This window comes from Microcaecilia unicolor, chromosome 5 (genome assembly GCF_901765095.1).
Source record: "Microcaecilia unicolor chromosome 5, aMicUni1.1, whole genome shotgun sequence".
Lineage (NCBI taxonomy): Eukaryota > Metazoa > Chordata > Amphibia > Gymnophiona > Siphonopidae > Microcaecilia > Microcaecilia unicolor.
This window is the reverse complement of record NC_044035.1, coordinates 195,061,942-195,074,839: the sequence shown is the minus strand read 5'-3', so window position 1 is coordinate 195,074,839 and position 12,898 is coordinate 195,061,942. Positions and strand designations below refer to the sequence as shown.

General features: G+C 45.1%; 1 protein-coding gene across 1 annotated transcript in view; it reads right to left on the bottom strand.

Moving 5' to 3' along the window:
• Nucleotides 1-3,299: 3,299 nt before the first annotated feature.
• LOC115471227 (cell surface glycoprotein CD200 receptor 1-like) overlaps nucleotides 3,300-12,898 on the bottom strand; it is a 180,502-nt gene continuing 170,903 nt past the window's right edge. The window contains exon 6 of the mRNA XM_030204931.1: nucleotides 3,300-3,581. Coding sequence (XP_030060791.1) covers nucleotides 3,516-3,581 — 66 coding nt within the window. The 3' untranslated portion in view covers nucleotides 3,300-3,515. The remainder of the gene's footprint in view (nucleotides 3,582-12,898) is intronic.

Here is a 12,898-nt window from a genome sequence, read left to right as displayed (position 1 = left end):
GACCAAATCCAAGCCATTTGGTCATGGGAGGAGCCAGCATTCGTAGTGCACTGGTCCCCCTGACATGCCAAGACACCAACCGGGCACCCTAGGGGGCACTGCAGTGGACTTTATAAATTGCTCCCAGGTGCACTAGCTCCCTTACCTTGTGTGCTGAGCCCCCCAAAACCCACTCCCCACAACTGTACACCACTACCACAGCCCTTATGGGTGAAGGGGGGCACCTAGATGTGGGTACAGTGGGTTTCTGGTGGGTTTTGAAGGGCTCACATTTACCACCACAAGTGTAACAGGTGGGGGGGATGGGCCTGGGTCAGCCTGGCTGAAGTGTGCTGCCACCACTAAAACTGCTCCAGGGACCTGCATACTGTCATGGAGCTGGGTATGATATTGAGGCTGGAAAAAATATTTTTTAATTTTTTTTTTTAGGGTGGGAGAGGGTTAGTGACACTGGGGGGAGTAAGGGGAGGTCATCCCCGATTCCCTCTGCTGGTCATCTGGTCATTTACGGCACATTATGTGGCTTGGTCGTAAGAAAAAAGGACCAGGTAAACTCGTCCAAGTATTTGTCAGGTCACGCCCTTCTTTTTTCCATTATCGGTCGAGGACGCCCATGTGTTAGGCACGCCCCAGTCCCGCCTTCGCTACGCTTCGGACACGCCCCATGAACTTTGGTCGTCTCCCGCGACGGAAAGCAGTTGAGGATGCCCAAAATCGGCTTTCGATTATGCCGATTTGGGCGACCCTGTGAGAAGGACGCCCATCTTGCGATTTGTGTCGAAAGATGGGCACCCTTCTCTTTCAAACATAAGCCTGTTGGTGTCCTAAGCTTAGCAGCTTGATCCTTTTAGCTTCTTTTTAACCACTTTCCTCATTTTATTATATAAGTACATAAGTATTACCATACTGGGAAAGACCAAAGGTTCATCAAGCCCAGCATCCTGTTTCCAACAGTGGCCGATCCAGGTCACAAATACCTGGCAAGATCCCAAAAAAGTACAACAACATTCTATACTGCGTATCCCAAAATAGTGGATTTTCCCAAGTCCATTTAATAATGGTCTATGGACTTTTTCTTTAGGAAGCCATCCAAACCTTTTTTAAACTCCGCTAAGCTAACCATCTTTACCACATTCTCTGGCAACGAATTCCAGAGTTTAGTTACACGTTGAGTGAAGAAATATTTTCTCCGATTCGTTTAAATTTACTACATTGTAGCTTCATCGCATACCTGCTAGTCCTAGTATTTTGGAAAGCGTAAACAGACGCTTCACATCTAACCTGTTCCACTTCCACTCATTATTTAGTCACCCTTTCAAAAATTAAATGCAGTTACAGTAAATTTCCTTTGTGGGGTCATCCCAGATAGTAAGCTCAGACTTGATCATGTTATGATCAGTGTTTCCAGATGGGGGCCTCATCAGGGGCTTGTTATATTTTATGGGGTGGAAAGGAGGATCACCGATGGGGAGGAAGGGAGGGAACACCAGGGAATTCCTCAAGCTGCTACTCAGGCTTAACTGGGCACTCGCTGATATTCAGACTGGTTTGCTCCTTTTTGCTTTCTTAACCAGTTAGCACTCTGATAATGTCATGGAATAGGTTAAGTCTGACTCTGCTCAAACTCCACCCACTCACCACTCCTGCACTAGCCAGACAGTGCAGGGACTTTTAGTACTGATATTCAGTGGCACTGAATATCAGCCAGAAAGACTGGTACAAGTGATTTTTACTGGGCAGGAGACTCTCCTTTCGATTCCTCAACTGTTGTTTTTGACATTTTGTATTTTTTGATTTTTTTTTTTTTAATTTATTTGTAATTTTTCAAAAAACAATACATTCATAATAATTATAAATGCAGGATTTGGAAATATATTCAACAGAGATACATCTCTCTTCATTAAATTAAATAAACAAGACATATTTCTTATACATATTGACCACCATAATTTTGGGAACAAGATATAGGAAAATAAACAAGAAGGAAAAAAACAAAAAACAAGGAGGTCTAATCCTCCTTTTACAAGCAATCACTCAGAGGGGTGAGCGTTAGACACCCACTAAAAGGTACAACCAGCATCCTATGGGGTCATTCAGGGCTGAACATTTCCCTTTTCCTTAGAAATAATAAATTCAGCCAACCTTTGGGGTCAAGAAAAACATAACTAGCATTATTAATTGTTACCAGGCATCTGCATGGATACTTCAAAGTATATGACCCTCCTAAGGCGAGAGTCCTCGGCTTTTAAAACCAAAAACTCTCGCCTTCTCTTTTGCGTATCTCTATTAAGATCCGGGGTAAATCTGAATTTTTCCCCCCCAAAAACTGGCTTGCATATGTTTAAAGTATAAACGAAATACATTGTTCCTATCAATCTCGAAAGCAAAGGATACTAACAAAGTCAATCTTTGTGTAACAGTCTCTAGAGAGTTTTCTAAAAAAGCTGTTACATTCAGATCAGGTAATGGTTCTGGTCTAACAGATTTTCCAAATATATATTGAGTCTTGACTACCGGAGGGAAGCTCTCTTTAGGAATTTTCAAAATTTCTTCAAATATTTCTTAAGCATGTCTGTTGGTGGTATTAAAGGTACTTTGGGAAAGTTAAGAAGTCTCAAATTATTCTTCCTAGTCTGGTTATCAAGATACTCGACTTTTTTACCCAGAATCTCTTTATCCTTGATTATTAGGCTTGTAAGATTTTGTAAAGATTTTAATTCTCCATCTAAAGTCTCAATCCTCTCTTCGTTTTTTTGAGCTTGGGAGGCTGTAAAAGCTTGTAAAGCTTTAACAGAAGATAAATCTTCTTTTAAAATATCAGTTACCTGAATCAGGTTCTTGTTCATGCTCTGTATGGCGTCCCATAGGTTCTCCAAGGTTATAACTGCTGGTTTAACAACTCCACGAAACTCCCCGGATACTTCCCTCAGAACCCTGGTAGAGACGGGGTTTCCCACGTCGTCTTTCCGGGTAGAAAACACCTCTGGGGTCGGCATTGGAGTAGGTCCTCCTCTTGCAGCTTGAAAGCTGGGCACTTCGGTCCGCCCTTCGGGCTGTACTCCTACTGAAAGCATAGTTCCGGGTCGTGGAGGGGCAGTGAATGAAGGCGGGCTCAACGAGACGCCTTCTATGCTGTAGTCCGACAAAACAACGTCAGGACTGACCGTCGTGGGCGTCTGCGGGTCCAATCTCTGAATTCCCCAATTCTCCAGCGTCTGCTGACGGGGAGTGGAGGTTAGCGGGACCAGAGGAGGTAGGTTTCACGCTTTCCCTTCCTTTTTCCCATGGTGTTACCGGGTAAGGTTCAATCCACCGCAGGCCTAGGCTGAGATCGGGAGCTCAGAGATCAACTTCCTCTCTGAACGCCATCTTGTTCCCCAATCTGTATTTTTTGATTTTCTGTGAAAAAAAGAAAGTATCCTACAGGCTTTGTTGTACCCCTTCCTTCTCCAGAGAATGCTTATGTCTTCCTTGCTCACAAGACTTTTTGTTTTAGAAATCACCATTGATGAGCTCTACACAGAATTGTAGATGACATTTGCCTTTTCTATGTAGCTTGCATAGGGCTCCACTTCATCATCCTACAACAAAAATAACAAAAATCATGAGAGCAGAAATATATTGGAGAAGCTAGACCAAAAAAAAGGTAAAGAAATATTCAAGCCTATTTCTTTTCCTAAGCATGACGTGATTATATTAACAATGAAATACTCAGTGGTACTTAACTGGGTACGAGCAGTTCCTATTCAGATAAGTGCCACTCACCGAGGCCATACACAGATTTTAATCAGAATTATCTGGATAATTCCACTAAAAATAATTTTGACTGCCTCATTACTATCCGGTTGAACTGAAGTTATTCCAAATACTGCAGATAATAACGAGAGCAGTAGGTTAGCCAGTTGGCTCTAACAAACTTATTAAAATCAATAAATATAAAAGGTGATTCAAGGTGTATACATGTCAAGACTTTATATAATCACTAGCCGTTGAACCCATTAAAACGGGCTAGTATGGGGTTTTTCCAAGGCCCCCCTCCCCTAGCCGCTGCAGGGCCCTCCCCCGAGGTCACCACTACCAGTACCCCCAGTCTTCCCCCCCCAGAATTGCCGCTGCCGCCGCCGCCACCGCCACCCCCTCCACCCAGCCCAGGTCCCTCTCTTCGCTATTGAACTTACATCGCCGAAACATAGCACGCAGATCAGCAGAGCTCCCGTCAGCCTTCCTTCTCTGCCTGTGTCCCCCGCTGAATCTGCCTGCTGCATGTCGGCGATGTAAGTTCAATACGAAGAGAGTGCTCGGGCCGGGTGGAAGGGGGATGGCGGCGGCGGCGGACTCGGGTGGGGGGGAGCAGTAGCGGCGACCTTGGGGGAGGAGCGGGTAGCGACGTCAGCGGTTCCCTCCCTCCCCTTCGCGCAGTTTCCCTCTCTGTCCCGACCCCGTCATCACGTATTGACGCGGGGGCGGGACAGAGAGGGAAGTCTCTACTGCGCATTTGCGGGTGAGTACGGTCACTCGCCATTTATATGTTTGATTCAACAAGCCCAATATATTTTGGCATCACAGGTAAACTACATCAGGGGCAATTTCAGATACCACCACACACACACGCACACACACACACATCTATCTATCTATCTATCCATCCATCCATCTATCCATCTATCTATCTCCAACTATAATCAAAGCAAAAGGGAAACAAAAATAACACATAATCAAACAGACAACCCGTAAAGAACAAACAAATAAAAAGAAGATGGATATGTGTATATATGTTTACCTTATGAGTTGTACCACCTGTAAATAAAAGTAGTAATGCTGTAACCAGTGGTTCCCAAACCTGGTCCTGGAGGCACCCCAGCCAGTCAGGTTTTCAGAATATCCACAATGAATATTCATGAGATAGATTTGCATGCAGTGGAGTTTTGAAGCTCCTGCTGCGGGGAATGTTGTGGCTAGGACTGAATGGGCCCCGGGAATAAAAAAACTGAGATGGGTACCATTGCTCCCAAGGTAGTGGAGGAAGGGGGAGGAAGAGAGGATGCACATTTCCAAAGCTGACATATTACAATTGATAAATCCTGAAAAAAAATACTTTGTTATCTGAGCATTGCTTTGGTCCTAGTGTCTGTCCTTCTGCATTTCTCTGTTTTCTTAGCTCTCTCCAGGGCCTCCTCTCCTTTTGACATTTCTTATTGAACTAAGACTTCTATACCACCAAATTCCCAAAAGGGTCCAAGGCGGTTAACAATATGAAACATTTAAAATACAGTCATCAAACTAATCAAAAGCGGTACAGTCACCAACATTAAAACAGTTATAGTCTAGAACCAAGTGTTATCTAAGTGATGCTATGTGGGAAAGAGGACCCCAAACTATAGCTACGTGATGCAAGGTTCTACATTAGGAGTCATCGATCAGTAAAGGGATCTAGGTGTCATTGCTGATGATACATTGAAACCCTCTGCTCAGTATGCAGCGGCGGCTAAGAAAGCAATTAGAATAGAAAACAAAAATGAGGATGTTATAATGCCTTTGTATCACTCCATGGTGTGACTGCACCTTGAATACTGTGTGCAATTCTGGTCACCACATCTCAAAAAAGATATAGGGCCTTATTCTATAAAGTTTATGCTCCTAAAATTTACTCTCCTAAAATTTATGCTCCTAAATTATGAGCCTAATCTATGCTCCAAATAGACTACGCTCATAATTTAGGAGCATAAATTAATGCTCCTAGATTTAGGCACATAAATATTAGAAACATAAATTTAGAGCATAAACTTTAGATAATAAGGCCCATAGTGGGAATTAGAAAAGGTACAGAGAAGGGCGACAAAAATGATAAAGGGATAACTTCCCTATGAGGAAAGGTTAAAGAGGCTAGGGCTCTTCAACTTGGAGAAAAGACTGCTGAGGGGAGATATGAGAGGTCTATAAAATAATGAGTGGAGTGGAACAGGTAGATGTGAATCGCTTTTTTATTATTTCTAAAAATATTAGGACCAGGAGCACGCAATGAAGCTACAAAGTAGTAAATTTAAAATAAATCAGAGAAAACATTCTTAACTCAACATGTAATTAAACTCTGGAATTCGTGCAAAGAATTTGGTAAAGCAGTTAGCTTAGTGGGGTTAAAAAAGGTTTGGATAGCTTCCTAAAAGAAAAGTCCATAAGCCATTAATAAGATGGACTTGGGGAAATCCACTGCTTATTTCTAGGATAAGCAGCATAAAATGTATTGTGCTGTTTTGGGATCTTGCACGCACTTGTAACCTGGTTTAACCACTGTTAGAACAGGATACTGGGCCATGATGGACCTTCAGTCTGTCTCAGCATGGCAATACTTATGTACTTATAAGTAATTCTGCTTAGCTTTTTCTTGTATATGACCTCATAGGGGCTGCATACTCCAACACTAGCAAGCGGATGTAAAAAGGGGATATTTTATTTTATTGTGTTTACAGAGATGACCCTAAAGAGGCAGTGCCCAGTTTCAAAATGACAAGTCTATGCCACAAGATGGCAGTGCCCATAGTGTCCCTCCTGGTTTTGTGATGTCACAGGAACTAACATTGGTCGCCATGAATGACTGAGGGTTTTTTTAAGAATGAGGTAGCCAGAGAGTGGAGGGGAGAGAAGGGGGGATGTGCCTTTGTCCTAACAAAAGGGCTGATTTCCTATATGGCTCCTGTCAAATAGATGTCTCATAGGAATCCATGTTAGCTTGTACAGGTTTCTGGACTTGGTATTTTAAAAGGAGCTGGGTCACATGTGCATAAGTGCCAACAATGCAGAACAGTTTACATCTGGTTGTCACATGATGTCCTTTTATGCCCATGTAGATATGCCAGAGTTTTTTCCTACCAGAATCCAGACATACCAAGACTTGTTGTATGATGTGCCCAAATTCATTAAAAAACCCTCTTTTTCTATACCCTGTAAAGCCTGTTGTTCGAAAAATGCTGCAGGGTGCCTGCATCTCTCTATGTACACAAGCTGAGCCTGGAATGCCTGAAAAAAAAGGGGGGGAGGGAGAGGAGGCTGTAAGGTTTATCCTGTATCTCTGTCTCTGTTTAAAGGAATCTTGCCTCACCAATCGGCTGCATTTCTTTGAAGGGGTAAACAAACATGTGGATAAAGGTGAGTCGGTTGATATTGTATATCTAGATTTTCAGAAGGCGTTGATAAAGTCCCTCATGAAAGACTACAGAGGAAATTAGAGGGACATGGGATTGGAGGTAGTGTCTTACTGTGGATTAAAAACTGGTTGAAAGATAGAAAACAGAGAGTAGGGTTAAAAGGTCATATTCGCATTGGAGAAGGGTAGTTAGTGGGGTTCCCCAGGGGTCTGTGCTGGGACCGCTGCTCTTTAACATATTTATAAATGACCTAGAGATGGGAGTAACTAGTGAGGTAATTAAATTTGCTGATGACACAAAGTTATTCAAAGTCGTCAAATCGCAGGAAGATTGTGAAAAATTACAAGAGGACCTTACGAGACTGGGAGACTGGGCATCTAAATGGCAGATGACATTTAATGTGAACAAGTGCAAAGTGATGCATGTGGGAAAGAGGAACCCAAACTATAACTACGTCATGCAGGGTTCAGCGTTAGGAGTCACTGACCGAGAAAGGGATCTAGGTGTCATCGTTGATGATTTATTTATTTATTACATTTGTATCCCGCACTTTCCCACTAAAAGCAGGCTCAATGCGGCTTACATAGTAATAGGTAACACAGAATTTTGTTATGTAAAGTAGGAAATTAAGTATAACATAGTAATGATGGGCAGTGGCGTTCCTAGGCTGCCTGACACCCGGGGCGGATCGCCGATGCCCCCCCCCAGCGAAATTACAACCTCCCCCGGGTGCATTTTTACCTTCTGGGGGGGTGCCGCGCGTCTGTTGACCGAGTCCGCTCGTTCCCTCACTGCTGCTCCCTCTGCCCCGGAACAGGAAGTAACCTGTTCCGCGCAGAGGGAGCAGCAGGGAGGGAACGAGCGGCCAACAGGCGCGCGGCACCCCCCCAGCGGCGTGCACCCGGGGCAGACCGCCCCCCCGCCCCCTTGGCACGCCACTGATGATGGGTAGTAATAGGATGGATGGGTAGGTAGAGATAGGTGATAGAGAGGAAGGTAAGGTGGGAGATAGAGTCTGGGTCAATGATGATAAGTTGAAACCTTCTGCTCAATGTGCTGCTGCGGCTAGGACAGCAAATAGAATGTTGGGTATTATTAGGAAAGGGATGGAAAACAAAAATGAGGATATTATTCTGCCGTTGTCTCGCTCCATGGTGCGACCGCACCTCGAGTATTGTGTTCAATTCTGGTCATCGCACCTCAAAAAGATATAGTGGAATTAGAAAAAGTGCAGAGAAGGGCGACAAAGATGATACAGGGGATGGATGACTTCCCTATGAGGAAAGACTGAAGAGACTGGGGCTCTTCAGCTTGGAGAAAAGGCGGCTGAGGGGAGATATGATAGAGGTCTATAAGATAATGAGTGAAATGGAACGGGTCGATGTGAAGTGTCTGTTTACGCTTTCCAAAAATACTAGGACAAGGGGGCATGCGATAAGCTGCAGTGCAGTAAATTTAAAACGAATCGGAGGAAATCTTTCTTCACTCAACACGTAGTTACACTCTGGAATTCATTGCCGGAAAAAGTGGTTACGACTTAGCAGACTTTAAAAAAGGGTTGGATGCTGGTCACGTGATGCGCTAGAGGGCTCAAGACGTGTTTCTGTGCTCTCTGAGGTTCCTCCGTCATCTACACCAATTAACTGATTAAAACTTCGGATTCCAGTCCTGGAATTGATAGCGGATCAATAAGAACACCTAATGGATAAATTCGTGGAACCGCAACTTAAAAGCTTACCCGCTAGAAGCGCAAAAAAGGAAAAAGAAAAATCAAAAGCGCTGAGCGGCGACGAAGAACATGCCAGTGCGACAGCACTACTTTTACCCCGAAGCAATTAAAACACTTACGGAAGCGGTAGGGCTAGCACTGGCACCAAAATTTGAACAGTTGGCGTCCCAGATCGCGACTCTGACAGCTTCTCAAACGGACACCACAAATCGTACAGGAGAACTCGAGCGCCGTGGTCTCGGAGTTAGAGGACACGTGTACTTCTACTGTGGCACAGATGAAGAAACAAAATGGCACGATCGAGCAACTGCTGGCGAAAATCGACGATCTAGAGAATAGATCGCGCCGAGCAAATCTACGAATAGTAGGGCTCCCAGAATCGGTTGGAGACAGATTCTTGGCCACGGAGTTAGAACAGTGGCTGAAGAGAGAGTTCGCGCTCTCGGACAGCATGGGCCCATTGTGCCTCGAACGGGCTCATCGTGTGGGGCGCCTCCAGATGGCCGCCAGGCCCCGCGAGTAGTTCTCATTAAAATCCACAACTATCTACACAAGGAGGAAATTCTCCGTGGATACCGGCAGAAGCGGGACTCAACTAAATATGATGGAAAGCTGATCCGTATATTTCAAGATTACTCCACGGCATTGCAGGAACGAAGAAAGCAATTTAACCCTATTTGTCAGAGGCTGTATGGACAGAAAATTAAATTCATGCTTCTTTACCCCGCGGTGTTGAAAATCAAGCAAGGTAATGGGTGGAAAGCATTTAATAATGCGGAAGAAGCACACAACTTCGTCCAACACCTAGACATTACATCAGACAGTGGGATGGATGCTGCGACAGAGACCTGAAAGTTAATCCATGTGTGTAACGGGAGTAAAGAGAAGGTATTAGTAAAATGTGAGAACTGTGTCTCTATATGGACTGAGATATTGCGATTGTTGGTGTGGAGGGACGGGGGGGCCTCTAGCATGGAAGTGACTTCTATCCAGTTGCTAGACAGGAGAGTATGGTTTTGGATGGGTAAAAGGGAAGGGGGGGAGGGGGGGAAAGAGGGAGGGGGGTAGGGAACGAGGGAGGGAGGGATGGGTGGGATTTTCTTCAGGATGTACCCAAGGTAGAATAGAAGGGCGGGCTGGAGTCAGCATTTATAGCCATTGGAGTATAAAACCCCCCGGGGGGAGGGGCTGGGCCTCCTGGGGTTCCATAGTGGTGAAACGTCAACAAACTTCACTGATTTACTTGATCCCATAGGGTCCCAGTGCGACTGATGTCTTGGAATGTATCGGGGATTCTTCCCCGATTAAACGGACCAAGATATTAGCCCAGCTGAAGCGACATAAGGTCTCAATTGCGTGCCTCCAGGAGACGAAGTTGAGTGATAAAGAACATGAGAAACTAAAACAGCAATGGGTGGGAGAGTGTTTTTACTCATCATCTGGGGCAAAAAGAAGTGGTGTAGCGATTTTGATTAGGAGGGGTCTCCTATGCCAGCCTAAGCTGATATATAGGGATCGGGAGGGTAGAGTGGTCTTGATCCGCCTGACCCTGTATGGACAGCACTTGTACTTGTGCGCGGTGTATGGACCAAACTCATATTCCCCCCTTTTCTTTCAATCTTTAATTTCTCTGGGTCTGCGATACTCTGACGCACCCTGGGTGTGGGCGGGAGATTTCAATCAAGTACTGGACCCAGAGGTGGATAGATCCACAGGAACTTTGCGCAATGAGAGACGGGGGGAGAGGGGGCTATCAGCTCTGTGTCAGTCTCTAAATTTGGTAGACCCGTGGAGACTGTTTCACCCTTCAACAATAGATTTTACACACCAGTCTAGGGTTCATCACTCGTGGTCGAGGTTGGACTATATACTGGTGCAGCATTCCTTGTTCTCTCAAATTACTCAGGCTGAGATAGGCCCTATGGAAATTACTGACCATTCCTTGATCTGGACAGAGTTGCAGTTTAATGCTCCGGGGAACAGACTTACTTTTGGAGATACCTGCTTATTTGCATAAAGACAAAAATTTAATGATTATATAAAGGCTCAGTGGGAACAGTATCTCATAAACAATCAGGATTCCTGTGATTCCCCAATAATTCCCCAATAATTCTGTGGGAAGCCTCGAAAGCAGTTCTGCGGGGGGCCATCATCGCATACACGAGTGCTAGAGTAAAGAGACTGGCTGCGGGAATAATTCGGCTAGAACGCACCTTACGTTTAGCAAAAGCGCAATACTTGCAGAACCCCTCCCCGGAGGCAAGTGATTTACTGTCCTCCACTAGAGTTGCTCTCAATTCCTTAATTCACGAACAAACTCAAAGGAGACTAACTGTAAGGGGATTCAACTACCGTAAATATGGGAATAAACCCGGAAAACTGTTAGCACAAATGGTGAGAGCACGTAGTCAGAGAAAATTGGTTGCATCAATATTGACTCCCCAGGGGGACAAGATTCATTCAACAGAGGGGATTGCTCAGGTGTTCCATGCCTACTTTTCTAAATTATATTCAGGTAAGGGAGAATTTACAGATATGGCGGTGGAGGACTATCTGGTGGGATGCGGGGTTTCCCCGCCTCCCCCCCTCAGCCCAGAGTCCGTGACAAGCGCAGGAAATTCAGAGAGTGCTGAAGTCTCTCCCCCTGGGTTCTGCTCCAGGCCCAGATGGGTTCTCAGCTGAATACTATAAAACCCTGCCCCCTCAGTTTATAGGCCCCTTATTGAATATTTTGAAGAAGTGATTAGAACGAGGGGAGCTGCCCTTGGGGAGCAACGAGGCTTTAATTACCCTGATCCCGAAGCCGGGCAAACCGAGTGATAGAGTGGATCGTATAGGCCTATTTCTCTTATTAATGTGGACCTTAAAATCCTAGCCCGGGTCTTAGCAGATCGGTTAGCCCCCTGTATGAATACCCTGATTGGGGAACACCAAGTGGGATTTATGAGAGATAGGAACTCAGTGCTTAATGTCCGCAAAGTACTTTTGGCAATTGCACACTGTCACGCTAAGGATGCTGATCTGCTGTTGGTTAGCCTAGACGCTGAGAAGGCGTTCGACAGAGTGCGGTGGGAATATTTGTTCCAAGTACATCATATGTGGGAATAGGAGGCTGGTTTTTAGAAGCAATTAAAGTGTTGTATAGAGAGCCCGTAGCCAGACTCCTAATTAATGAGACAAAGTCCCCTCCACTGCGGATCAGAGCTGGTACTAGACAAGGATGCCCCCTCTCTCCTTTATTATTTTTATTATATGTAGAGCCACTATTGCGCACTTTGGAGAAAGGATCCTGATATCTGTGGGGTATCTCTCCCGGGTCAACGGGTAAAAGTCTTATCTTTGCGGATGATATTCTATTAACTTTAACTCAGCCTCAACGTTCCCTCCCCAGGGTCCTGGCCGCCATTGATGAATTTGGATTATATTCAGGGCTTAGTTTGAACTTACAGAAATCTACAGCACTTCCATCTAAAGCAGAGATTCAGTTTGAATTGGGAGGGTCCCTTTCCCTTACAGTGGGCTCAGGAAGAGGTGACTTACTTGGGAGTGAAATCCCTATTGATTTGCACTCATTATACTCACGAAATATGGTACACCTGAAGGGGCGGGTGGCCCGGTCCCTCCAATGCTGGCAAGCCCTTCCAATTTCATTGATGGGTAGAGTAGCACTTTACAACATGGTTTTATTCCCCGTTTGGATATACGCTTTCCAAACTCTACCCATGTTCCTGACCGCTGGGGATGAAAAGTGGTTGAAGGCAAAATTAAACCTATTTTTGTGGCAAGGGAAACGGGCGCGCATGACTATAAATAGAGCCATTCTCCAAGAGTCAAGGGGGGGTCTGGGTTGCTGGACCTTCGCTTGTTCTCCGTGGCAAGTAGCATGCGCCACATATCGGACTGGTTTAGGTCCACTAGCCACTTCTCCCTCACAGCAGCGGAAACTAGCTGGCTGGGGTCCCTACATTTTTCTAATTGGCCACATCAGGGTAAGAGAACATCTCCGGGTTTGGGAATGGCGGGCCCT